This window comes from Podarcis muralis, chromosome 1, assembly GCF_964188315.1.
Source record: "Podarcis muralis chromosome 1, rPodMur119.hap1.1, whole genome shotgun sequence".
Lineage (NCBI taxonomy): Eukaryota > Metazoa > Chordata > Lepidosauria > Squamata > Lacertidae > Podarcis > Podarcis muralis.
The window spans coordinates 34,160,489-34,187,176 of NC_135655.1; the positions used below are offsets into that span (position 1 = coordinate 34,160,489).

Here is a 26,688-nt window from a genome sequence, read left to right on the forward strand (position 1 = left end):
GAAGCAGCACCGGGAGAGGGAGGCGAGCGAGCGAGCAGCTGAGGCGACTGGAAAGCGCCGTCGCCGCGCGGCCGCCCTCAGCTCGCCTCCTCTCCGTGGGCTGCGGAGGGGATGTGGGCGAGACTGCGGCAGGTGGCGGCTGCGCGGCGGCGGGCGCTCGCCTTTGGGTCAGCATGGAAGGAGGCGAGGGAGTTGTAGGGCGGCCCAGCGGGGCGGGGCGCAACCCTAGGAGTCGCCCTGTGGCAGAACAAAGCCGGAGGATGGCGCGGGGAGGAGTGCCTAATTCTCCTCAGGAAATCCCCCTCCGGCCTTCCTTCCCGTTAGGGAAGTTTCCTCGTCGAAAGAGGAGTGGGGGCGTCGTTCACGAGGAGGAGGGAGGTGGGCGGCCCTCCGTCCCCTCCCCATTTTGTGCTCTGCAGGGCTGGGCCGGGCCTGCAGCACGTGGTGACAGAAGGCGGCGCCCATGTGACCGGCCTTTCCTCCCCCCGCTTTCCCCTCCAGCCCCCCGCCTGTCTCCTCGCCTCAGCCCAGCCTGCGCTTTCCGAGCTGTGCTGCGAGCAGCGTCAACCAGACCCCTCCGCTCCATAGGCAGCAAGCAGTAGGAGCGGCCTCCGCCATCACCGCCGCCGCCGCAACAGGGACCCGGCACCATGGTAAGGGCGGGGCAGCCTGACTCGCCTCAGCGTGGCCCGGCCGGCTTGTGCCAGGCAGGGTGTGGGACTAGGCCCCCCGCGAGGGTGAGAGGGGCTCAGCGGGGCCCGCGGCCTCTGGCGGCCATTTTAGTCTAATTTTAGCCCGGGGAAGGGGGACCGACCCTCCCCCCCCCCCGCTCCACCGCCGCCCCAACTCGTGGCCGGCGGGCGGCCCGCTTCTCGGGGAGAAGCGCCCGCAAGTTCTTCGCCTTGTGAGTGACGGAGGGGTTTCCCACGCATACGAGTCTCGCACGCTTGGACGGCTGCTTTTTCTCGCTGTGCTTTATTCTTTCCACAAGTCTGCAAGCCCACGCACAGCTCCACGGGCGAGGAAGCAAAATAAGGGGCGTCTGGGCGTCTGGTTCCTTCCTAGGTGTAGCGGGGGGCAGCGGCTCTTTGTAAGATGGCAGGGTATACATATGTCCCTCTTCTCGGGTTGTTGCTTTGAAGAGTGAGGACCAAGTAACGGGACAACTTAGCTTCACACATCCTTTCGTTCCCTTCCGTGGAGCCATAGGGACAAGTGTGTCGTGGGCGCGTCTAATGGGGCTTGGCTCCCCCTTTCTTTGGAAAGGGCTCTTTTTTTCTGTGTTATGGTAAGCCCCGTATATTTCATCGTTGGGGAATGATACGTGTTATGCCCCGCTTGTCATTTGGGAGAAGCTAGTGGTAGCAAATCTCTTGTATCTCTATTTATGGAAGGGTAAACGTATGCGGGAGCCCAGACCACGGAGAAAGCTTTGGTTCCTTTTGCTTGGCTCTGAAACGGGAGTGAAAGAGCAGGTTTTGCCGCCTCCTTCATTCTCTGCCTCTTTGTGGGGGCTGATCGTTTCCAAGAGTATACCTATGACACAGCGAGGATGGTCTCCTTTTAATTTTGGGCTTAAGTGCCTTAGAGTGGAATTCCCCCTTTCTCGTAGCGCGTTGTAAGAATATAGGCTTTCTGCTTCTCTTAGTTGGGATTGTGATGCCAGTGGGGGTGGGTGGAATGACGCATAGTTGGGTTTGCCCCTCTCCATTGTGTCTGAATGTGTCAAGGGGGGTGGGGAAGGAAGCACCAAGCCGAGAGATGGCTGCTTCCTTTGTTGGAGTGCTTTAATCATAATTTGTGGGCAGGGTGCTCTTAACTGGGAAAGCTGGAAGGTGAGTGGCATTTACCATTCATTGTGTTTGGATGGTGCCTGGTTTATGGCAGAAATTCTGTGTTTGTTTGTGTAACACATGGGGGCATCTATCTCTCCTTGTGTTCTTGTTGCAGTGTACCATTAGGAGCTCTGCCCTAGAACTACATTGCTGAGAATCCAGCAGAAGGGCAGGAATGTTCTGGCTGTATTTGGGCAATAGTCATTACATTGGCACTAGATGGCTCAAAAACTGACTGGGGCGGGGGGGGGGGGGTGAGAAAAGAAAAAATGGTAAAGGAGCTCTTTCCATAGAAGTGAACAATACGGTATAAAACATGCTGGTCCATTATCAGTTTTAATTTTTCTTTCTTTTCTCTCTAAATTTTTGAGATATACAACTAAAGTAAATGGAGTGTTTTGGACAAGAAATAGTGTTTGAGAACTAGTTGTAAGAAACACTTTTTTTAAGATGAAGATTCCTACTTTGTGTTTTAAATAACAAGTCAGAAATGATTAAATATTTTCTACCTTCATCTGTCACTGTTCTGCTATATATTTGCAGTTTCTCCTAAACTAATGTGCTGTAAAAAGCTTTAAAATCTTTGCTCTTTTAAGGGGGTTGTTTATCTGAAAACAAGTATAGTTAGTTATTTTTAAGTGTTTAAAAGAAAAACCTTTTGGTTCCTTTCCCATGTTACAGCAGTGTCATGGGAGCTGCTATTCTCTGGGTTTACCCCATGATAACATTTAAATGCCCTCAAATATAGGCGGGAACAGTTGCCTAGGCCTTTAAAACAGAATTAGCACTCATTAACTGCAGGCCTATTAACCTACAGCAACACTATAGGATGAAAAGCAGAAACTAAAAAAAAAGGAAAAAAGCTTATGGGTTTCCAGTGTACCCTTACAGAACACCTCTGTCCAGTCAGAATGAGAGAGTCACATTTTTGTAGGCTCAGCTTCTATAATCCTCAATACTCTTGGGAGGAATTGTACATTCTGTCCTTGATTCTTTCATCATGTAGTAACTTCACTAGAATATTTATAGGGTATTAAATAAAATCTAGGAATTTTAAATACATAATATTAAACCTGACACGATACAAAAGGCATTTCTTCTCTTAGAGGCTTACGTCACTGAACAAAACTAGAATAATGACAGAGCTTGATATGAACTACTGCAAATGCATTTGATTATTTCTGTGCAAAATCCCATGTAGTGTTTACTTAAGCATGTTTACTCATTAGTAAGCCCCAATGAATACAGTGAGTTACTCTGGGCTAAATGTGCTCTTAAATGAGTTGAAATTGCTATCTTAACCTAAAACTAGATAATTGTGTTTTGTTGTTGTGTTGTATTAAGGTAATGATGGCTGGCTTTGGACCAAATTGTATGTTTCTAATAGATGATGTTTATTATAGTGGATGCTGTTTTGCTTTGTTTTGTAGGCTTCTGGAGTAACAGTGAATGATGAAGTTATCAAGGTTTTCAATGACATGAAAGTACGAAAATCTTCAACGCCAGAAGAGATTAAAAAACGAAAGAAAGCAGTTCTCTTCTGTTTAAGTGATGACAAAAGACAAATAATTGTAGAAGAAGCAAAGCAGATACTAGTTGGTGACATAGGTGATACAGTGGAGGACCCTTATACATCTTTTGTGAAGCTGTTACCTCTGAATGATTGTCGATATGCTTTGTATGATGCAACATATGAAACAAAGGAATCTAAAAAAGAAGACCTGGTATTTCTATTCTGGTGTGTAAATCAAAGGATTATTATTTAAATAGAATTTTGTTTCCAAAATTCAATGGGTTAAATAACAAGTCTTTACTCCCCGTCTGTAGGGCTCCAGAGAGTGCGCCTTTAAAAAGCAAGATGATCTACGCAAGCTCAAAAGATGCCATTAAAAAGAAATTCACAGGTATGAGCAGAAAATATTCCACATGGCAACTTTGTATTTAGCTACTTCCTCAGAGTGAGTACCAATTCCTTTTGGATAACTACCATGTTTAAGCTGCTATTGAAGTAGGCAGGTATTTTGATACTTGAGCAGTAAGGCACTTGTTGCTATGAAAATACTGAACAAATATATCTCTGTTTATTTGTCTTTTTCAGGTATTAAACATGAGTGGCAAGTAAATGGGTTGGATGATATTAAAGATCGATCAACACTGGGAGAGAAACTAGGAGGCAATGTGGTAGTTTCACTTGAAGGAAAACCCTTATAAAAGGGCAGACAAGTGCCATCTGGAGCTTCCATTTTTGCAGCTCATTCAATTGGAATAGCATTAGTTCCTTTTGCCCCACCTTCCCAGATCCCAAATACCTGAAGGAGACGTCATTATACAGTCTATAAGTGGTCACCATTAGACTGTTTTTAAACCTGATAGTTTATGTAGAATCCAAGGAATGCCTCACATCATATTCTTAGCCAAAACTGATGTGGGCATTCCTTGCAAATATGTACAGTGAATGTGATAGTTGATGTGGATAGTCTAGCCAAGCAACAAAAGGTTTAAGCTAATTGATTGCCTTTAAAGTATTGTCCAACGGTCAAATGGTAGACTCTATTCAGTATTACTTTACAGTTGCACTTGATCGCAGTTCCATGAGGCTCTTGTGCATTCATACACCTCACCTGCCTTGACAAGCCTTTTTTGTGACATGGCAGCACTCAACACTATGCATTTAAATTAAAGCACTTTTTGTAATATGTTTTATTTCCCCTTTCCCAAGGAATGCCAATTAAGTTTCTGTAATTGTCATCAAACTGTTGTAGTACCCCAGTTTTCATTCCTGTTACATGCATATCTTTATAACTGAAGTAGCTGTTAACGATGCCTTTTTGTTTTTCTGTTGAATGTACACTACTGAACAGGAGTAGGAACTATCTGTTTACCATGCAAGTCTTGCAACACTAATGATGTTTTGTAAAACATCAATCATAATGGCAATTTCTGTATAAAAAGAGCCTTAAATGGAACATTGTTTTTGAGATCAAATATATTAGCCACGTTGCAATAAAACTTGTGGCTTATTACAGAATGTTGCCTTGTTTTCATTGGGAACTACAGAATGAAGTGTATTTTAACATTTTGCAGAGTTTTGTTTCAGCAGTACCTCTCCTAGATACTGAACAGTTGCTCTCAACTTCAGTAATGAATCTTTTTATATTTATTCATGATCCCACTGTAGGAATAATTTGAATAAGGGACTTTCCTCTGCAATCTTTAATAAATTGCCATCATTTGGGGAACAACTGGGGCATCAGTCTACAACTAGCTTATATCTGAAACTTAAAAGGGAAACAATGAGGCATGTAATGCACTATTACAGAATATCCTTCACAGTTTTACATGTTAAGTATTGCAAGTACCATCTTTTGTTCAGTCACAAGGCAACTCTTGCCAGTTAATTTTTGTGCTAATAGGACTGGAAAGCTTTTGCAGCTACTAAGTCTTGCATCAGGAACATGATTTGGCTAAGAGCCAAACACTGCTCTCCTTATAGAGAATTTGATCTGCTCTGTGCGAGCAGTCCTCCGTTGGCCAGAGCTATTTATGGCAAACACATGCTTTTGTATCTTGTCATCAGTTCTCCACAAATGGCAAAACTGGACATGATTCTACTGGTATGCATAAAGGAACTCTGTTAGGGAGCCAATTGCTGTTGCAGTGTACATACCACTAGGAGGAATGCTTTCATCAAAGGATAGAAATTGAAAATGGTTAGCAGTTTCTTAAAAGAAGGTAGCAGAGAATAGAAATAAGTTTAAACTGATGTAAACTTTTTTTTTTTTACTTAAGTCTGGAGGAGAAATAGACAATAGTGAATAGGTTTATAAAACAATGTAATTTGTCAGTGGCTCTGTAGAATGTTACTATTTCAAGCTTTCAGCTGTTTCTGACTTATTGGAAGTGAAATGCATCTCTTTTAGTGTACTGAATTCTATTGTAGAATTCTGACTGGCAGGCTGAGTTGCTAGATGTTAACTTTCTATGCAAAAAAGGAAAGCTAGAATTCTTTTTTACAGATTAAAACATTTGATTGGAAAGTGTCTTCATTATCCCACATCTCTTAAATATTATGCCTCGTAAAAACCTGGCTGGTATAAAAACTGCTCCATTTTGTTACCTAGAATGCACTGTTTCCCTTCTAGAATTGAGAAAACCCAAATGCTTGGAAATGAATGTTAAACTTAAAAAAAAAAAATTATGTGTACCTGAGCAATGCTCATCTGTGTAAAGCACTATTTTTCAGTTCATGTAATCCTCTGCTAGTAATGTCATTTGGTGCTTGCAAATTGTGTTGAACAGATGTCTGAGGCTTTAGAACTGAATATTGAAGAGGAGAGTACGTTTACTTTAAAATTGAGCCCAGTTTTGTATTCATTCATAAGTCTACATGGATTTATGTAAAATGAAAGCTTATTTATATTGACAAAGGACAGAATTCTGCATAACAACTTTGGTCCAAAAAGCATGTTTACAGCTGAGAGTACTGACTGAGATCTGATCAAATCCAGTAAACTATCACTTGCTTTTGGAAATGCTGCTACAAACCTCTTACTGCTCGGACAATAAAACAAATGAGAGACAGCTGGCATGTGTTCCAAATGGGCTGTCAGCTGTTGTTTTCTATCATGCAAAATGACGAAGGCCTCATTGTGACTTAAAAAGGTTGAAGGAAAGCTTCAAAACAGCATCTTGCATGTCTCTCCCATCATAGATGGGACGTTGGGTGTTGGCTTCAGTTACTTTATTGACAAAGAAATGTTAAAATAAAAATTTTCATGACAGTGCTAAAAATCTCTGTAGATACTGCATTTTTGTTTTGAAAGTCCTTTTTGATCTTTGAAAATTGAGCAAATTTAGCTTAAATTTTTAGAATATGAACATGCTTTGTATGGGCTGATTCTAAAAGGAGAAAACAAAACTAGGTACAATCTAGTATAGAAACTAAGAGCGACTTTAGTAATAACCTTGAATAGCTACTAAGTTGACGTCAGATGCTATTTGTTTATCTGACAAACCTGTCCTAATTTAATCTCTGACAGTCTTCCTTAGGTGAAGGATTTCCATGTTTAGTTACTAAAGCAAAGTTTTGAATAATCTGATAACCTGATCAAAATAATAAACTGCTCAATTTCCAGTTTATAGAAGATTTAAGTTTTTATAGAGACATAGTAAAGGATGAATTTTGGCCAGCTAATCAAATCTCAGATACCTGAAATGTTTAGGTTCAATACAGTGGTGCCCCGCAAGACGAAATTAATTCGTTCCGCAAGTTTTGCCGTCTAGCGAATTTTTCGTCTTGCGAATTATTATTTAGACAAAGGAAACAAAGTCGCGAGACGTTTTCGTCTTGCGAAGCAAGCCCATAGGGAAATTCGTCTTGCGAGGCAACTCGAAAACGGAAAAACCTTTCGTCTAGCGAGTTTTTTGTCTTGCGAGGCATTCGTCTTGCGAGGTACCACTGTAGTATTTTGTGATTATATACAATGTAGCTATTCTACATACGTGTTAAGAATGGGATAAGTCTACCTTGATTGTAGGGTAAATAGTTAATACACTTTGTAACCTTGAATTTTTTATAAGTAAGATGTGTACGATAGTGAAAGGAGTATAAATTACTGCTGTGATATATTGAATTGTGGACCTGATATATTTAATAGCCCCAAGCTTAGTGAAATGTCAATATTCATTCTTATTACATGGTGCCTTGTAATGGAACAAAAACAAAAATACAAATCACTAACCCAAGGAGGTTAGAGTTTCATTTTGATGGTGGAGGATTTATAGAGAAGGGAGGAAAGCAAGAAAATGAAAAAGGTAAGTATAAGGAATGCCTGTGAGGAGAGCTGACCCACACATATGGCAAGGTGAGACAACCGTCTCAGGTGCCAGGATCCACAGGGGCAGCATCCCAATTTGCTTAATCTGCCCTTGTTCCTGATGTAGTTCTCCACTCATCCCTTCTTCCCTTGCAGGAAAGGAGAGCACTACTTAGATTTGCCTCAGGTACCAAAATGTCTTGGGCCGGCCCTCCCTGTGAGCTGACTTTTGGTTGAGGGTATGGACAAAATGTTTGTGGAAAATCTCAGAAGCTTGAAAAATGGACGGTAAAAGATTTTTGGTGCAACAGATTCCATGCTAGGATGTATCTTGCAACACGGGCAGAAAGAAGGGTGGGGCAATGCCATGGTGGGTTTTAAAGGTAAAAGTGTGTAGATGTGAAATCCATGAACAACTTTACAGTAGAAGCAAGAATTGTGGATAGAAGGGAACAAAATGAAGCATAACCAGGCAAGTCCCAAGATCAGGTTTTATTCTAACACTAGGATTACGTTGTTAGTTTTTGTCTCTGTATCTGACTGGCTTCTCCCCTATTTTGATTGATCTTTGAATAACCGGTGAGTATGAACATGCTAATATTTTCCCTGTGTCATTAATAAATGCTAGAAAAATAAGGTGCAAGGAGCATTGCTGTATTCAAATAAAGTTTCTTCCATAATGGTTCGATTTCATTTGCCCTGTTGATTGTCAAATAATACTAGTAATATTTATACCCCTGCAAAATGGAACAGTTAATAGGCCCCAGAGAGGAAGAAAATAAAGGCTCCCTGGTAGCACATAGAATATGGCCATGTCTTTTGACTCGCATCACTGCTGCAAGATTGCAAAGCCCTGCTTCCTATTTAAAGTCAGCCAATTTTTAAAGCAAATGTTGGAAACAACAAAACTGTATTCTCTCTTCTCTACAGTAGTCGTCTTAAAAACACACACCATAGCCCTGTTCCATTTAGAATCCAGCTGTCTCACTGATTGCATGAGTCTATAAGAGTACTAGCAAACACACAGATGCACCAACTGCTGTTGATTTATGAAATATGTTTTTAATGGCTCTGCAAATATATGTTGGAGAAAATGGTGTCGCTTGGGAGTAATAGGCAATAGCAGAGTAAATGTTTTAGACATATGTGCTTAGAAAGTGGAAGAAAAAGAGATGACTGCCAGCTCACTGTACATACAGCCTATTCATATTAATATTTCCGCATGCATCTGTGTACATAGTACACAGTATGGTAAATTCTAGCAACATGAATTGGCATTAGTTTTTTTAAAAAATTTACTTAGCTTCTTTGTATTTACAAAATCTTGGGAACCCATAGTACCATGTACTGGAGTAAGTTTAAACGGCTGCTGATGTCATTACAGAACATTTTATCCAACTAAGTTTTATGCTGAACAGGCCCATTGAAATTTATGGACTTGACAGTCCTGTCCAATAATTTCAGTGGGTTTGGAGTCTAAACCAGGTGAGGGTAGCCAATGAGTTTTAAACCCTTGGTGAGTTAGGGACTTTCTTGCATGCAAGACAGGCATCAGCAGATACAGCTGCTTTGTGGGACATTTTCAAGAGAAGAAAAGGCTAAGGAGTAATTCCTACACAACTCCAGAGCAGAGTCCCTAAGACAGTTGGATGGCATCTTGTACACCTTCTGGGAACTCCTGCAACCCAGTTGGTGCCAAAAGTATTGCTCTGCTTTCCTTTGAACCACATCAACAAGGCTGGGAGAGGTGGTTGATATGGGAAGCAGTGATGTGGGCCATTAATTAGAGGTTGAATCATGAAAAGCAGGGGTGTCATCTATCCCAAGTTCTCACTTCCAGGAGGTGGGGAGGCAACCTGTCCCGAATAGGGCCTTGATGAAGCAGATCCACAGCTTGGGGGTTCTCCAGGATTTAACACAGTCACTGAAGGCTTAGGTGGCCCCAGTGGCTAAATGTGCCTTTATTTAACACCTTGTATGTCAGCCACAACCCCTTTTGGACAGAAATGACTTGGCTGCTGTTCTCCACGTTCTGGCAACTTCCAGACTGGATTATTGCAATGTGCTCTATGTGGGAATGTCCTTGAAGATAACTCAGTCTTCAGCTGGTCTAAAATGCAACAGCCCAATTACTGGCTGGGGTTCCACTTAGTTCACATATAAACCTGTTTCTTTCTTTTTTTTAAGATATTCAAATTTTACAAAATAAAAAATGTAAGTTTACAAAGTAGAGGAAATTATAACAACAATTAACAAACTAAAATTATAACAACAGTTAACAAACTAAGAAAAAACACACATAGCAAAAAGAATAAAAAGGGTACAAAATGCAAGGGAAAAAACCAGGCAGTTGAAAAAGAAATTTAAAAAGAAAAAATATCCATTTTTCAATATCTTTGGACTCATTTACTTGTTTCCTTGACCTCTCACCTCCCCTTTTTGTATTCCCATTCACAAAGGCATTTCAGCAAATCCTTACCCTCTTTCAACCATCTTTACTCTATATCTTAACCTATTATAACTATATATTTTCATTCATTATCAATCCATATTTGCATATTCTTGTTAATCTTAATACCATTACCACTTATTTTCAATCCAACATCATTTTAGCATTCATTAATTTTACAGTATTTCTGCAAATAGTCTTTAAATTTCTTCCAGTCTTCTTCCACCAACTCTTCTCCCTGGTCTCGGATTCTGCCAGTCATTTCTGCCAATTCCATATACTCGATCACCTTCATCTGCCACTCTTCTAGTGTGGGTAAATCTTGTGTCTTCCAATACTTTGCAATCAGTATTCTTGCTGCTGTTGTTGCATACATAAAGAAAGTTCTATCCTTCTTTGGCACCAATTGGCCGACTATGCCCAAGAGAAAGGCCTCTGGTTTCTTCAGAAAGGTATATTTAAATACCTTTTTCATTTCATTATAGATCATCTCCCAGAAAGCCTTAATCTTTGGGCACGTCCACCAAAGGTGAAAGAATGTACCTTCAGTTTCTTTACATTTCCAGCATTTATTATCGGGCAAATGATAGATTTTTGCAAGCTTGACTGGTGTCATGTACCACCTGTAAATCATTTTCATAATATTCTCTCTCAAGGCATTGCATGCCGTAAATTTCATACCTATGGTCCACAACTGTTCCCAGTCAGCAAACATAATATTATGTCCAAAGTCCTGTGCCCATTTAATCATAGCAGATTTAACCGTTTCATCCTGAGTGTTCCATTTTAACAGCAAGTTATACATTCTAGAAAGTATCTTAGTTTGGGGATCTAACAGTTCTGTTTCCAATTTTGATTTTTCCACCTGGAAGCCAATTTTTTTATCCAAATTATAAACCTCTCTTATTTGATAATAATGAAGCCATTCTGGCACTTTGTCTTTTAATTTCTCAAAACTCTGCAGTTTCAATATGTCCACATATAAACCTGTTTCAAAGCAGCACCCCTGATTATCATTTCACTTCCAGTCCCAATTCAGGGTGCTCACATTAGTGTTTAAAGCCCTAAACCACTCTGGCCCCAAATATCTGAAAGACTGTCTCCCTTCCCTGCAGACCATATTGGGTGTTAAGACTGGCAGAGGGGGCTCTCTTGGTAGTTCCACAACTAAGAAGCTTGGGATGGTGGCGGCTTGGGAGAGGGCATTCTTTCTGGCAGTCCCTAAATTGTGGAGTTCCCTCCCCACATGGGTGAAACTGTTAACTTCACTATATAGTTCTTGGCAAATGCTGAAGATTCACCTCTTTACCCTGCCCAGGAAGCAAGCATTTCACTGTCTGGGATAGAGCTATGTAAAATAGATTTTGTGCCTGTAAAATAGATCTGTACAAAGCTATACTTTCATAATGGGAACAGCTGCTGTATTTATACCATTAGAATACAACCACAGCTTATTTTTAAGTATGCTATACAACAGAAACGCAAAGAAAGGGCACTTGGATTCCTGTACTTATTTGATTTACATTAGTTTTTTTCTCTTAAAAGCCGAACATGCTTAAAATTGTAAGGTCTCCTTGGTTTCTAGCAGCTGGACTATTGGAAGGCTTTAAGGTTTGTAACGTCACCCATACAAGGGAAATTCTTTTTGTAATTGGAGCCTATTCATAAATCTTGCCTGAACTGGTAGCAATGTTAAAATTATACCCTTAGCACCATCTATTGACAATGAAGAGGCTTGCAGCTTAATATTTGTACCTAATTCACATTACACTTATGGAAGCTGGATAAAGTACACATTGGTTATTTTTTATGAATTTGCAGAGTGAACCTTCTATATTAGTTAAAAGTTTATGTTCTTTCAGATGCAACACCTTTTCACTATACCTAATAAAAATGTATTGTATAAAAACCTGCCTATGCATTTGGTTAGACACAGCTCTCTTGAGAATCCAGGTCATGATGACCCTGGCTACAATCTATTATGCTTACTGTTTGGGAAAGATTCAGCAATGCTGGAGGGGTTGCCAATACAACTGGGTTGGGTTGGGTTGGGTTGGCATGACACAATTGCCACTGTGCTCTTCTTAACAGAATAAGAAACAGATTATTCTTTCTGCAAAGGGTAAAGAGCCACAACTTTATTTTGAAGGAAACCTACAGAACTAGCTTCCCTTCTCATTTTTATTTGCTTGTTTCTAGCATCATTTAAAACTCTCACTTCACAATTTTTCTAGAGACAGGTAAGCTCAAATATTTATTCCATCAACTACTATTCCTGTTTTCATTTACTGAGGGGTTATTTTGTTGGGTGGGGGTAAGTTTATGTTCCCTTTCTACAGATAATAGCAACCTGAGGGGAAACCAGACAATATACTATTCAAGAGAAACAACGCTTTTTCAAAACCAACCTTTGATATCCTCAAATATCTGAAGGGCTGTCATATAGAAGATGCAGCAAACTATTTTTTCTGCTGCTGACCCAAACTGATGGATTCAAATTACAAGGAGATTATGACTAAACAGAAGACTTGTGGTAAGAGATGCTAAGAGCTATTTGACAGTGGAACAGGCTGCCTTGGAAGGCGGTAGACTCTCCTTTATTGGAGGTTTTTAAACAGAGATTGAAAGGCCAACTGTCAGGGATTCTTTAGTTGTGATTCCTGCATTGCAGCAGGTTGCACTGGATTACCCTTGGGGGCCCCTTCCAGCTCTGAAGTTCTATGATTCTATTATATGCAGACTTGCTAAGTGCTTTATTCTCTGGATAACCCTTTTGTAATCATCTGTTTATGACAGCAAGGAAGGAAATAAAATTGTTTATACAGTCAAGCTCTGAATTGCAAGTTCTGAAAGTCTAGGCTGTAGCTGGTAGATGCAACCAGAAGCCTTACTACAATACACATAGTCAGGGCTGTGTGTTCTCTCTTGCTCTTGCTCTCTGCAAAATTCTACAGTTTTCACTAGCAAAAACCGATAATGAAATCATGGGGCGGGGCAAGAAGCTTTATCAGGCACTGAAATCCTGCCCTTGTAGTATTGTTTTTGTCCAAGTTTAAACTCTCAGAACATGTTCTTCATTACTTAGTTGGATACTGGTGGCTAAAATTAAGCCAATAGGAATTATTTTTTGGCCATGTTTTACACTCCAGCTGTTTTTATGTATTTGAGTGTTGCTGGTCAGGTTTTTTATATATATAAAAAAACTACTGTTACTTCTCTGTGAGCCATTAATCTGAGTGTGAGGAAAACATCTCTAAGTAACCCAGAACACACTGGTAATGTGTCAGTCAAAATTACTTTTGGATAAGTAAATGCTTACAAGAATGCAACTAAACATTTTAATTAAGGAATTGACCTGTGAATATACTTGTTTGGTTTAGGGTTAGGCATGTTCTCTTGTGTCGACTGTGGTCCAGAGTTGCTGAGAGCTGCCCATATGTATAAGAGTGCAGCTCTGAGAAGAAGAAAATATTTGCAGTTTACATTCTCAGATTTTACTTAATATTTTCCCCCCACACCCAAATCCACCAATTATTTATTAAAAGCTGGTTTTAAAAAGCAAACTTGATTAGCATGCCTCCTATGAACTGTGAACACCTGAAATTTGCAAACGTTAGGTCAGCTGCGTGCAATGCAGTGCTCATACTGCTTCTGTGTAAGGACAGAGGATGTGGAGCAGCAGTCTGAGGTGAACTAGTAACTAGGAGACAGGCAAGGCAACAACCACAATACAGCTCAGAAAGACTGTAGTATTCAAGATAGCTCAGTTGATAAGAGCATGAGACTCTTAATCTCAGGGTTGTGGGTTTGAGCACCACATGGGGCAAAGAGATTCTAGCATTGCAGGGGGTGGAGTAGATGATCCTTGGGGTCCCTTTCAACTCTACAATTCTGTGATTCTGTTGGGAAAAGAGGCTTGAAAGGTCCCAAGGCAAGCCTGGGTGGAGGCAGTCTGGTTCGTCAATGAAAAGGCTACTTGCTGTTTAGTGGTTCACCACATGGAGTAGCCACTCACAGATTTTAGCAGCTCCTGACATCCTGTTTATCTTCAGGGCACTAACATGGACTTGAAGGACTGAACAATGCTGAAAGAGAGGACTGCAGGCTTTAAATAAGAGCAGGGTAGATGTGTCCCTGCAAGGCTGTTTCTGTGCCTACAGCGTCACTTGAAGGAGAAAAAAGCAGGAATGGCTGCAATGTATGTACTTGAACCACTCCAATCAGGTTGAGGTGCAGGACACTCCAGTGACACTCCCATTTCTGGGCCATGCATCTATGAGGCTAGCAATTGTACAACAACAGCACCATTTTACTGCCAGGCTCCTTTGATGTGGATGTGCATCGCAAATAAGCAATGTGCAGCTGGACTATGGCAGAGTGTGGATAACATGTGTGTTAAAACACATCTGACTTTATCGCATTCACATATTTGTGTATACAGCCAAAAACCACAGATTTCAACCCAGCTATCAATGTAATGTGTTCTATGTTAGAAGTTTTTGGAAGGCTAACCACAGAGGACACAAAAGGCATTTCTAAAGTCGCACAATAAGCCATATTAATGATTTACTTACTCAGTCTCTCTCACAAAAGGTTTGTTATCACAATGGCAGGAATGACTGGAGTAAATGGAAATGGATTATATGTTCAGAGCTTTCACATAATATGCATACTTAACATTGCTGAGGAAGATCCTTTGGGGAGGCACACACTTGAGTTTCTAAAGGGCATTAACTTGTTTGAAGACTGAAGGAAGAACCAATTGAGCCAGAGCCAAGAATGGTGATGTCAGTTACTTTAGATGTGGTTTTCTGTCTGTTCCTTCCTCTGGCCATCTGCCCTTCAGATGATATATGGCCTATCAATTCTTCAAATGAAGGACCCTCCTCATTTCAGAAGCAGGAATGTACGTATTCAACCAATTTTTCTGCCTGTCTTGAAAACCAGTCCTAAAAGTGTGAGGCAGGTAAGGAGGCTCGGTCTGTTACCAGGAGTAGCGTACATTTCTTCATAATAGTTTCCTCTACCTAGTTTTGTGTGTCACAAGATCGGGCCAAAAATCTAGCTGTGCTTTTGGGTTTAATTCTATCGTGTCTATACACCAGTGGAACAGATTTCCACTTGTACAATGGGACTCTCCTCCCCTCTGCAGCCCCCTGTGCACCCTCCAAAATCTGCTTTGGAAAGTCAGTCCCCATCCAAGCAGATTTGGGGGAGTGCAGGGGATAGGAGGGGAAGTCCACTACATGAACAGGTTTGCTTGCACAATGTTGGATTTCAAATGACCTTGCAGAGTCTGAAGCAACACTTGTTTCTGAAGCCTTTTTTTTTTTTTTTTTTGGCTTGGCTTCCCACCTCTTCATACAGACCTCAAAGCATGTAGTTAGCTGCACAAAGCATCACTCTTTCTCTTATAAAAAGACCATATAAACACAGTTGTAATGGTCATAGGAGTATGAACAATGCGTATTTTATGACAGAAGCAGTGAGGGTTGATATCAGCCCTTAGCACTTGAGTGGTTCTGACCTGGCTGTAGTCTCTACACTTCTGAAGTCCAGGTAAGAGTTAAATTAACACATCTGCTGTATTAGGCATAAAGATTTTCAATAATGGAGATGCATCCTTACAGCTGCAGTCTTAGATTTGTTCGGAAGTATATCCCACTGAATTCAAAGAGACATTAAAATGTGCACAGGACTGTAGCCATGATACTTTATTTGCAAAGTGTTTGCCCTCCTAAAACAGTTTGGAAGCGTGGAAATCGGTTGATATTATTATTCCCATTTGACACAGGAAGACGTCTGCCTGAGAGACAATACCTGAACCTCTCACTGGGTCTATTTTTACGTTGCAACACGGGGCAGCTGTGCCGAGATGCCTAAACTAAAGCCTTTCTCTGTCAAATGCTGTGTTCTAGGTAGCGCTGCCCACATGATGGGGGCGCATTTAAACTTGCACTTCCCCACCCGCAGTCCAGGGCAAGACCTGCACCACGCGCTCTTTCTGCACAGATCGATCCGTAGTAGCTGCAAGCTGCCGGAGTGGCGCCTGCGGCCCACAGTCCTACAGAGCACGCGACTCTCAAACTATGACAGGGACCATGGAGTCCAATTCGGTGTCCCCCCCCCCCCTTTTTCTTTTTCACCGTTCATTTCTGACACAAAACCCAAGGTCCCGAAGTGCAGGGAGCGGGGCAAACCATGCCCTCCCTACACGGCGTTAAGATTCCTGAGGGAGAAATGACGGCGTGTTTCCTTTTATTGTTCCTGTCCTAAAGATGCTCACTGCGCGAAGCATGGCTTGCTGCCTCCTCACTTACCAAGCCTCACTTACCGCGCGGGCGTTGCTCTCCACACGCCCGTCCCTCGCCCAGAAATAAGACGCTGCCGCGGACACCCACGGCCGACGCCGAGCTCGAGCTCAGCGGAACCCCCTTGTTCGCCGCCGCCTGTCCCCGCCTTAATCCCGCCCCTCCGGTCTGGGCTGCCTGGCGGGCTAGGCCTGCGCTTGCTGCTGAGGGAACGGAGTTGAGGGCTGGGAGCAGCCATGATGGTAGGTTCCTGCGGAGCTCCCGCCGCCGCCGTGGTGAGGTCTTCTGGCCGGGGGAAGGGGCGGCCGGGGGAGAGCGGCGGGGTCGGAGGCCGGCGGGACTAACCGGTTTCCTTTCTCTCTTTCTCTCTCCGCGGTGGGTGATGCCTCGGTCTCTCTCGCCTTCGCCGCCCGCCTCCGCCCTTTTCTTCTTCGGAGCAGGAAGGCTCGGACGACGGCCCAGATTTCCTTTCCGAGGAGGACCGAGGCGTAAGTGCCGGACGCCCCTGACGGGAGGGGGCTTTCTTCCCTGGGGCTGGGGGGCGGTAGAACAGGTTTCCTTCCGGATGTGTGGGGCTCGTAGCCCCTTTCGGAGTGTGGGGCGGTGGGTGGGGAAGCGAGGGGGGTGAGGCGGCGGCGGCGGCATCATCTCCCGGGAGGCTTCGCCGCCCCCACCCGGTTCTCCTGCTCCTTCTGACCAGCTTCGGTTCCCCGAAAACTCCGCGCTGTCACGGGTGGTCTGGATGCACCATCATCCTGAGCTGACGCTGGTGAGACTTAACGGAGTTCTCCTCTCGGATTTAAAATATAATAGCGTTATCATTTTCTTCATTATTAACATCGAATCCGCTTTGCGTTCTGATTGAAACTGCCACGGCAGGCAATTGAGATATTATAACCCCCCCCCCCTTTGGTCTAGCTGCAAACACTTTTGCTGTTGCTGCAGCTACCCTGTTGATTTTATTTTATTTTTTGGTCAGCTTTGCAGAGCGACACACTTTAAACCGGTGGGTGTAGTTTGAACCTCTTGGATTGGTAGGCAGTGTGCCTTTGCTTTTGTTGAGAAATGCAGAAAGAGCTTAAAGCTATTTTTTTCAAATACTTTTTGACTAGAAAATTATTGTTTATTATATATCCCCCCCCCATCTCCCCGCAAAGAGCTCCAGGTGGTATCCAGGATTCATCCATTTCCTTGCTCATTTTGTGAATAGGCAGGGGAGCCCCAGGTTGAATTCTCTACTCAGCCATTAAACTCTTTGGTTGACCTTGGGACTTTCACCATCTCTTAGCCCAACCTAAGTCCAACACCCTGGAGTCCATAACATGGTGACTATAAGCAACCTGGTGTCCTTGAGCACTTCCATGCCCCATGCCATTCCCAATTTTTTATATTTATACTTGAGTTATATTTTTTGTTTGGGGGAGAACCTCATTTGGGTCTTTTTTGTCTGTATTGTACCGGTACTTGGTCTGGAGTATGTGTCGATGTTGGGGGAGGGGCAAGTTCTAAGCATCACCAGTTTTTCTTACATGAAATGGTCATTTGGTGTACCTACAGGCCCCAAAAGTTGAAGACTATTCAAACTGGCTTTCAAACAAAAGTAAAGAACCAGTGTCATGTGTCCATTGAGGAAAATATATAAACAATAATAAGTGGTTTAAAATGTTTTAGATAGTCGACACATACATTTTTTTTAGCAGAAAATGATCAAAAGAAACTTTTATTGGAGAAGTAAATATTAAAAAGAAATATCAGGCTATGTAACAATAGAAGCTGAAATTTTGCTGAGTACAGCAGGACCACTTAAGCTGAAGGAAACTATTCTGTCCCATAGCAGTTGACTAGCCTGACATGGGACAGCTATGGTGGGTGATTCTTGATTCTGCGTCTGTTTTCTGTCAGATACAGTTTGGGGAGTCTCATGTTTCTGTTGGTTTAATATTTGTAATCCCAAAAGTATGTGTAAAAAAACCCCCAAACTTTTAAACTGATGTTAGAAAACTTGCCAGACCATTGTTTACTTTCTTATTAATTTTATCCTTCGCTTTATTTGCTTTTAAACTTGGTGTACATTTTAAATTAGTTTTCAAATTGTTATTTAGACAAGTAAACTATAAAAAATCAATAATATATCCAGCTAAGGGTAGGACATAAAAACCTATACATATTAAATAAAAAAGCACAATCTAAAATTCTAGCAATCATATTTCTGTAGATGACATGAGGAAAGAAATCTAAAACAAGACTACATGAAATAAAATCCCACCATACTGAATAGAAATGATCAGGATCTTCCTGTCCCTTGAAGAACTGTAACTTATTTGTTAAGAAGGGAATGTATAAGAACTGGAAGAAAGGGGAAATCACAGAGGAGGAGTACACACAAGTAGTCAATAGTTGCAGGGTGAAAGTCAGGCTGGATAAAGCTCAGAATGAGCTCAGGCTTGCAAGAGAAGTTAAAAATAATAATAAAGGTTTCTTCAGCTATGTCCAAAGTAAGAGGAAGAACAAGTAAGTGGTAGGCCCTTTGCATGGGGAACACAGAGAAATGCTGTTGGGTGACAGAGAAAAGGTGGAACTGCTCAACTTTGCCTCTGTCTTCACCCAAAAGGAAAGCAAGGGAGGGAGTTGCAGCCCAAGATTAGAAAAGAGGTAGTAAGGGAATACGTAGCTACTTTAAATGAATTCAGATCCCCAGGGCCTGATGAGCTGCGTCCAAGGGTACTAAAGGAGCTTGTGGATGTAATTTCTGAGCCCTTTTTCTTCGAGAATTCTTGAAGAACAGGTGAGGTCCCTACAGACTGGAGGTGGGCAAATGTTGTCCCCATTTTGAGGTATCTGAAGAAGTGTGCATGCACACGAAAGCTTATACCCAGAACAAACTTAGTTGGTCTCTAAGGTGCTACTGGACAATTTTTTTATTTATTTCTACTGCGTCAGACCAACACGGCTACCTACCTGAATCTAGATAATTCAACAGTTGGTCTGTGAGCATTTGGAAAAGGATGCTGTGATTACTTAGACCCAGCATGGATTCTCAAAAATGTCATGCCTGACCAATCTGATTCCTTTTTTTGATGGAATTACAAACTTGGTGGATCAGGGAAATCCTGTGGACATAGTATATCTTGATTTCAGTACTGCTTTTGACAAAGTCCCTCATGATATTCTCTCAAGGAAGCTGGTAAAATGTGGGTTGAATGAGATAACTGTTAGGAGGATTTGTAGCTGGTTGACTGACCAAACCCACAGAGTACTCATTAATGGTTCTTCGTCATCCTGAAAAAAAGTGACAAGTGGGGAGCCACAGGGTTCTGTCCTGGGCCCGTTGTTCAACGTATTTATAAATGAATTGGATGAAGGAATTGAGGCAATGCTCATCAAATTTGCAGATGACACCAAACTAGGAGGTTTCAGAATTAGAATTCAAATGAGCTTGACAGATTGGAGAACTGGGCTCAAGCTGACAAAATGAATTTCAATAGAGACAAATGTAACATTCTGCACTTGGGCAGGAACCACCAGATGCACAAATATAGGCTAGGGGGTACCTGGCTTACTAGCAGTACATGTGAAAAGGATCTAGGGGTCTTGGTGGGCCACAAGCTTAATATGAGTCAATAGTGTGATGCAGCAGCAAAAAAAGCTAATGCTATTCTAGGCTGCGATCATAGAAGGAAGTTACAGATCAAGGGAAGTTATAGTATTACTCTATTCTGCCTTAATCAGACCACTCTTGGAATACTGTGTCCAATTCTGGGCACCACAATTTAAGAAGGATGTTGACAAGCTGGAACGTGTGCAGAGGGCAACCAAGATGATCAAGGGTCTGGAAACTAAGTCTTACGAGGAGCACTTGAATGAGCTGGGTATGTTTAGCCTGGAAAAGAGGAAACTGAGAGGAGATATGATAGCCATCTTCAAATATCTTAAGGGCTGCTACATGGAGAAGGGAGCATGCTTGTTTTCTCCTGCTCTTGAGGGTAGGATTCGAACCAATGGCTTCCGTTGCAAGAAAGGAGATTCTGACTAAACATTCAAAAACAGTAAGAGCTGTTCAGCAGTGGAACAGATTCCCATGAGAGGTGGTGGACTCTCCTTCCTTAGAGGTTTTTAAACAGAGGTTGGATGGCCATGTGTCATGGATGCTTTAGCTGAGATTCCTGTATTGAAGGGGTTGGACTAGATGACCCTTGGGGTCCCTTCCAACTCTTAAGATTCTACTATTCTAGTCCAACCCCCTGCAATGCAAGAATCTCAACTAATGCTTCAGGCTCACACTAATCAGCTTCTGCTCCCACATGTGCCTATGCATTTTAGCATTTTATGATAGCTGCATCTGAAATGATATTTGTGCCATGCTCTTAATTTATTTAGGATTCATGAATAACTACATCTAGTAAGATTATTTTTTTTACATGTGGATGTGAATGTTCGCAGGATTTAATTTCTGATTCAGTAATGTATGTGCCATTGAAAGTTTTAGAGACTTTGTTTTCTAAACTGGTTTGGAATCTGAAAGAACCCCCACCCCCATGCAAAATATTCTCCAAAACACTGTCTAGCAATTCATAGACCACAGGGTAGCTTAGTCATAATTTGTGTCACAGTAAATCTATTGGTCTTTAAAGTGTCATAAAACTCTTTTTAGTTTGCTGCATTCCCTTCATATTTTAGTATATGTTGGGAAGAAAAAGTGTGTGAGGTCTTTTCCAAAACTGTGATATTCTACTGTACATCACCTATGATATTCTACTGTACATCAGAGGTATCCTAGCTTTCTTAACGATCTAAATAATGGGTACATTTAAAGGTAGAATGCAAAGTTTTCGTAAGCCTGTAATAGAATTTTGTAACATACATTTTTCCCACCTGCATCCATCTCCATGTAATGCATGAAATGTACTGACAAGGGCTTTTAGCTATATTTCAGATTCCACCTTTTCTTCACCTTTCTTTTAATGCAGGCTTTATTCTAGGTTGCTCTGAACAACTGCTGGATAGGCCAGTGATATCACTCTATTATTCTAGAATCTTCTAACAAATTTACTGTAGCATCAGGGACTGCCCCCTCTGCTCATTTTGCTCGCCAACCCCATTCTCTGCCCTTTACATCTGATCAACCCCCTCTCCCTTTGCACCTTTCCAAATCTACCCGTCACCAACCCCCAACTCCCCCTTAACCTTTACAAACCCATCTTCTCCAAGCTGTGCAGCCCCCTTCCCTCATCTTGCACCTCGTCCAAACCGCAGCCTGGGCAAGCCACCGAGAAACAGTCAGGGCAGAAAGGGGCAGCTTTACAGCCACTGTCTTGCTCCACTGCCACTTCCCTCTTCTTCAGCTTCCAACGCGGCAGAAGCTGAAATGGTGTTGTCAGTGTGAGGGGGGTAGCGGCAGCAGAGCAGGATGATTGCTGTGGAGCTGTCCTGGCTGTTCTTCTATGGCTTGCCCAAGTCACTTGCTCACCTGCCTTCCCATCTGCCTGGGCCACCCACCTGCTGTTCTCTTGACAAGCTGCAGTTGGCATAGCTGCCACTTGGCAGCCATGCCAACTGCAGCATGATGACATTCTTACTATCTTATTAAATAGTTAATTACATAGCCTTTTGTAGTCTACAGTCTACTTCTTCAGGAGCATGGGATGTTTGTCTACCAAACCATTCACAAGGTCAGGTTTGTCATAACAAAATGATCCTAGAATATTTTGTACAGGGAATATCTGCTTGCATAAATATTGCTTCATGTGAACTGTGTTTTTAATGACTAGCCAGCTTTTTAAGGAGCAATTACCTCAGCTGAAACAACAATTTATTTAGTTGCTACAGACACTGGAATTGCCTTGGAAATGTGGCAGTTCTGTGTTGTTGGCCCAGTTTCTTTGCTCTTCTGGAGAGCTTCATGTGGATGCAAAACTGGTTCTGTAAACTAGCCCAAAGTGAGAACTTCTGCAGCATTATAAGCATTTCTTGGGAAATTTCTAGTTTATTATTTTACGCGGAACTTCTTCCCTAAGGGAGTCAGGCAAACTTGCACAACTGTTCATAATTATTATAAATAGTTTTCCCTACCCCACCCTCATATTGCAGGGTTAATTTGGACAGTGAAGTAACATTTGAAACATAGCTTTTCTTTTAATTTACTATTTTAGTTTTTCTTTCTTACTCAACCTATCATGCTGGTAAGAATCCTTTGACTTGCCAAGTTTTGAGAGTGGCACATACAAGAATAAAAGTAGCAAGTGCTTAGCTGTCAACTTTTCCCTTTTCTTGCGAGGAATCCTATTCGGAATAAGGGATTTCCCTTAAAAAAAGGGAAATGTTGACAGCTGTGCAAGTGTAACTTTATAAACAAAGCTCTTTTATTTAAAAAAATCATTGTTCTCTATGAACATTTAAAGACCTGTTTGTAAGCAGCATAGCCCAAGTTCTGTTAGTTTTTTCTAACCAAGTAAATAATGGCTAGGCTTTATAAGTCTTATTCTCAGTTTTAAACTTGCAAACCTTCACTGTTTTGTCTGGTTTAGTTGCTGCATCCTATTTCCTTGCTCTAATTCCAAGACTACCATGCACTATTATTTTTACCAGTTTGATAAGAGGGCATCATATGAATACAGAAAATTGGGTTCTTATAGTCCCAAATTGCCATTCGGCTGATTTGTTTAAAAGTGGAACGTTTTGATATAAAGTGTGAACATCTTAGATGCTAGGAATACAGCTATGTCAGTGACCATAGTGCTATCAAATTCAACATATATGTAAGTGGACAATTGGCAAGAAAATCAAACACGGTAATTTCTGACTTCAGACAAGGAAATGTCCCCAAAACAAGGGAGTTGGTTTAAAAAAAAAGTTTAAAGGGAAAGTGAAGAGGGTAAAATATATCTAGAATGCATGTGGGGGTTGTTCGAAACCACAATATTAGAAGCTGCAGCAGATCATGAAAGGTACAATCAGGGCTAAGAGATGCCAGTGTGGTTAACAAGCAGAGCCAGTGAAGCTTTTAAAGGCAAGAAAGCTTTCTCCAGATAGTGTCTTGTTTAATTGAGGAAAACAGAAAGTATCACAAACGTTAGCAAAAGAAGTGTAAGCAGGGTGGAAAAATGTATCTGAGGAGGACATTATATTTTTAGCAAAGAACAACAAGAATGTCTGTTCCATGGAAACTGGTGGAAAGTATTATTATAGATGGGTTATAGCTTAGCATATAGAAGAACCAATGTTGTAGAAATAGAACCAGCATGCCTTCTTCAAGGTTAGTCATGTCTCATTAACCTTTTAGAATTATTTAAGTGTCAATAAGCAAATAGATAAAGGTGACCCAGCCAACATGGTGTACTTATACTTTTAAAAAGCTTTTGATAATGTTGGTTACCAAAGACTCCTGCGTTACTTTAGTAGTTGTGGAATAAGAGGAAAGACCCTCTTATGGGTCAGAAGCATGCTTCTGGGTATTACCAGTGAGGAAGCTGTGACATTCAGGTCCTATTCACAGTCTTTCCATAGGCATCTGTTGCCACTGTGAGAACAGGATGATGAATTAGATGTACATTTGGTCTGACCTAGCAAGGCTGCTCTTGTTATTCTTTAAAAATACCTACCAATGTTGCTAACAGTTTTGCATAATTGAATTCTTTCTGATCTTTTCCCGTTATATTCCCTAATACAGGCTTTTCTCAATTTCCACTTGACTTCTAGTCTGTTTCTGCAAGTCATGTTTGTGTTTCAGCTTTTCCTTCTGTATTGCTAGACCATCCGTTGAGTCACTTTTCTTTGGAAAGAGGTTTCAAACTCCATATGGTGAACTGAGTGCATTGTTCTTAAGTCAGTACTCAGAAGGACAATAAGTTACTCCCTAACAGTTCACTAAGTTCCTTCAACTTTCAGTTTGTTCTCTATGCTGATTAGAAAGTGTTTCACTTAAGGAGAATTAAGACTTCAAAGAAGGACCATGGGGTATGCTTACAGAATTTTTGATTAGACTGTGGCCTGCTATTTAACTTTTATTTTGTATCTCTGTGTGTTTGCATACAGTGATGTGGGTTTTCTGGGAAGCTGCAATTTGGGGAAAATCCTATGTGAATTTAAGTAATTTGTACCAGAAAAGAATTTTGCATTGGAAAAATGTCTTAACGCTCTAGGCAGGGTGGGCCAACATGCAGCCCTCTACACCTTTTTCGGGTGTCTTTGAGCAACATTTGATGCCACCCGCCCCCAGCCCTCCTGTTGTCTTCCCAAAGCCAAGTAAGCAAGGTGCTGGGCTTTGGGAAGGAGGCAGGAGGGTTCTGATATAGTCCTAGATTCCTCCCATCTCCTTCCTAAAGTCTAGTTAGCACTTTCACAGCTTCCCCCCAACCCTGTGCAACAAGGCAGTGTATGGCCCACAAGTTCCGTGTCAAAGAACTCTTGTGGCCCACTTGGTGTGAAAAGTTGGACTGCCTTACTCTATGGAGAGTGATCCAATTTAGCATGTTTAGTTAGCTTTCTTTACCAAAATTCACACAAGCACTTTGAAACTCCCAAGCTTGTCTAATGTTGTGTTTGAACAGGGCCGTCTTAACCATTGCCACTAGGGGTGCATGGCACCTGGGCGCCGGGCTCTCAGGGGTGCCAAGCTGAGAGTCCATGGCCGAGCGTTGAAGTCTGGGGAAGGGCCACCGACAGCCGAGTGGAGCAGAGCCCGTTGGAGCGCTGTGGGCTCTTCTGCTGCGGGCGGCTCTTCCCCAGACTCCCAACACTCGCCCCTGAACTCGCGCCAAGCCGCCTACAGCAGAAGAGCCCACGGCACTCCGACAGGCTGTTGGTTCTTGCCCCAGCTGCATGGCAGCTAATTGTTTCAGGATCGTGCTCAGACCCCAGTGCCGCCCAACATGGGGTGCCAACGCAGTATGACGGGGAATGCAAGCGGCAGTGGAGGAAATATCTCCGGACAGGATCTGCCACGTGCCGACAGTGCTGACGGCAGCAACAAAACCCGACGAATAGGAGCATGTGGATTAACTGGGCCATTAAGAGAGCCAGTGTGGTGTAGTGGTTAAGAGTGGTAGTCTCGTAATCTGGGGAACCGGGTTCGTGTCTCCGCTCCTCCACATGCAGCTGCTGGGTGACCTTGGGCCAGTCACACTTCTCTGGAGTCCCTCAGCCCCACTCACCTCACAGAGTGTTTGTTGTGGGGGAGGAAGGGAAAGGAGAATGTTAGCCGCTTTGAGACTCCTTAGGGTAGTGATAAAGCGGGATATCAAATCCAAACTCCTCTTCCTCCTCTTCTTCTTCTTCTTCTTCTTCTTCTTCTATATAAATTCAGCACTGTAGCATGCAACATGGGCTGAACTAGTGGCATAGGATACCAGAGAAGCTTCCTTTGTTGCTGTAAGTGGGAGAAATAGGTGCTTTAAAGGTTTTCTTTTTTTAATCATTCCAGACCAAAAGTATTTTAGCAGTTGGTCTTGAGAACGTATTGAGTGATGCAGACAAGAGTTCTGGAGTATAAATGTTGCTCAAGATTCAGTGTTTGAACAAACATTGCTGTTTCACTTAGGTTCTCTTGAGGATAGAGAACTGCTCATTAGGGTGGGGCTTCCTGTTGCTAACAGCCTGGTTCGAAACTCCGAAGTAAGTCCTACTGAATGCAGTGGGACTGGGAAATACTGTTTAGGATTTCAGCCTTTGGAAGTCTTTTTCTGTGTCTTACGTGTTTCCACACATACACATCTGCAGCTCCGCCCCAGAACCTTTGTTTTAAAAGTCCAGTTACAGTGCTCTGTAGAAACAGGTTAATGCAGGGTACTTATCCTTGCAGATGACAAAAGTGCTGTCATTACATTGTGCTTTAACTGAGCTGCTGCAATATTAAAACTTTTCTTATATGATCTGGTGCTGCATGAGAAGCAGAAAAAAATTGGACTGGAATCTTACTTTCTGACCCAAAGGCAAAGCCCACACATTATAAAATGTCAAGTTTGATTTATGCATGGAAACTATTTTGGAAGAAAAGAAAACGTGGGCTCTTACTGAAAGGTCTGGACCAGGGATGCAGTTTTCAACACAATTAGTGCAAAGCTTTATGTGGTAACTTTTAAAAAGGAGGTTCTTATGGTTATGTAAATTTGAGTGTGCATTTCTTTCAAAAAGAAGCAAGGCTCTAATGTTTAGTTCATATGTTTTATTTTTTCTGGGAATGTGATTAGGGAACTGCTGGGAATGTATAGATGAGTAGTGTTATTCTTCCTTAGGATGTTTGGTGCAAGTGCTAAAGGAGGCAGCTGCATAAAGATGGGTAG

General features: G+C 42.0%; 2 protein-coding genes and 1 long non-coding RNA gene across 6 annotated transcripts in view; 2 read left to right on the forward strand and 1 right to left on the reverse strand.

Annotated features, from left to right (window-relative positions):
• Positions 1–245: 245 nt before the first annotated feature.
• On the forward strand, positions 246–4,863 carry CFL2 (cofilin 2). Of its 3 annotated transcripts, none has more exons than XM_028720874.2 (4): positions 246–653; positions 3,266–3,573; positions 3,663–3,739; positions 3,934–4,863. In XM_028720874.2, exons 1-4 carry the CDS (start codon positions 651–653, stop codon positions 4,044–4,046), a joined length of 501 nt encoding a protein of 166 aa, XP_028576707.1. In that variant the 5' UTR covers positions 246–650; the 3' UTR covers positions 4,047–4,863. The 3 variants fall into 3 exon arrangements, with proteins under 3 accessions (XP_028576707.1, XP_028576726.1, XP_028576717.1); XM_028720893.2 differs by lacking the exon at positions 246–653 and adding an exon at positions 811–904; XM_028720884.2 differs by lacking the exon at positions 246–653 and adding an exon at positions 940–1,288.
• Positions 4,864–8,693: 3,830 nt separating this feature from the next.
• On the reverse strand, positions 8,694–16,549 carry LOC114592633 (uncharacterized). Its single transcript, XR_003705477.2, has 3 exons — positions 16,421–16,549; positions 11,088–15,049; positions 8,694–9,816 (listed from the first exon to the last, which is right to left on the reverse strand). It is a non-coding gene; the product is annotated as an uncharacterized LOC114592633 (long non-coding RNA).
• SNX6 (sorting nexin 6) overlaps positions 16,523–26,688 on the forward strand; it is a 30,533-nt gene continuing 20,367 nt past the window's right edge. Inside the window, exons 1-2 of one of the 2 annotated variants that reach the window (XM_028720924.2) lie at positions 16,523–16,653; positions 16,852–16,899. In XM_028720924.2, coding sequence (XP_028576757.1) covers positions 16,648–16,653; positions 16,852–16,899 — 54 coding nt within the window. In that variant the 5' untranslated portion in view covers positions 16,523–16,647. Of the gene's footprint in view, positions 16,687–16,851; positions 16,900–26,688 lie in introns of both variants that reach the window. The other variant, XM_028720915.2, reaches the window with a different exon arrangement.

Coding starts and splice junctions, on each gene's coding strand:
- CFL2 (XM_028720874.2), top strand. Junction 3,574..3,662: donor GACCTGGTATTTCTATTCTG/GTGTGTAAATCA, acceptor CCCCGTCTGTAG/GGCTCCAGAGAGTGCGCCTT. Junction 3,740..3,933: donor CATTAAAAAGAAATTCACAG/GTATGAGCAGAA, acceptor TGTCTTTTTCAG/GTATTAAACATGAGTGGCAA.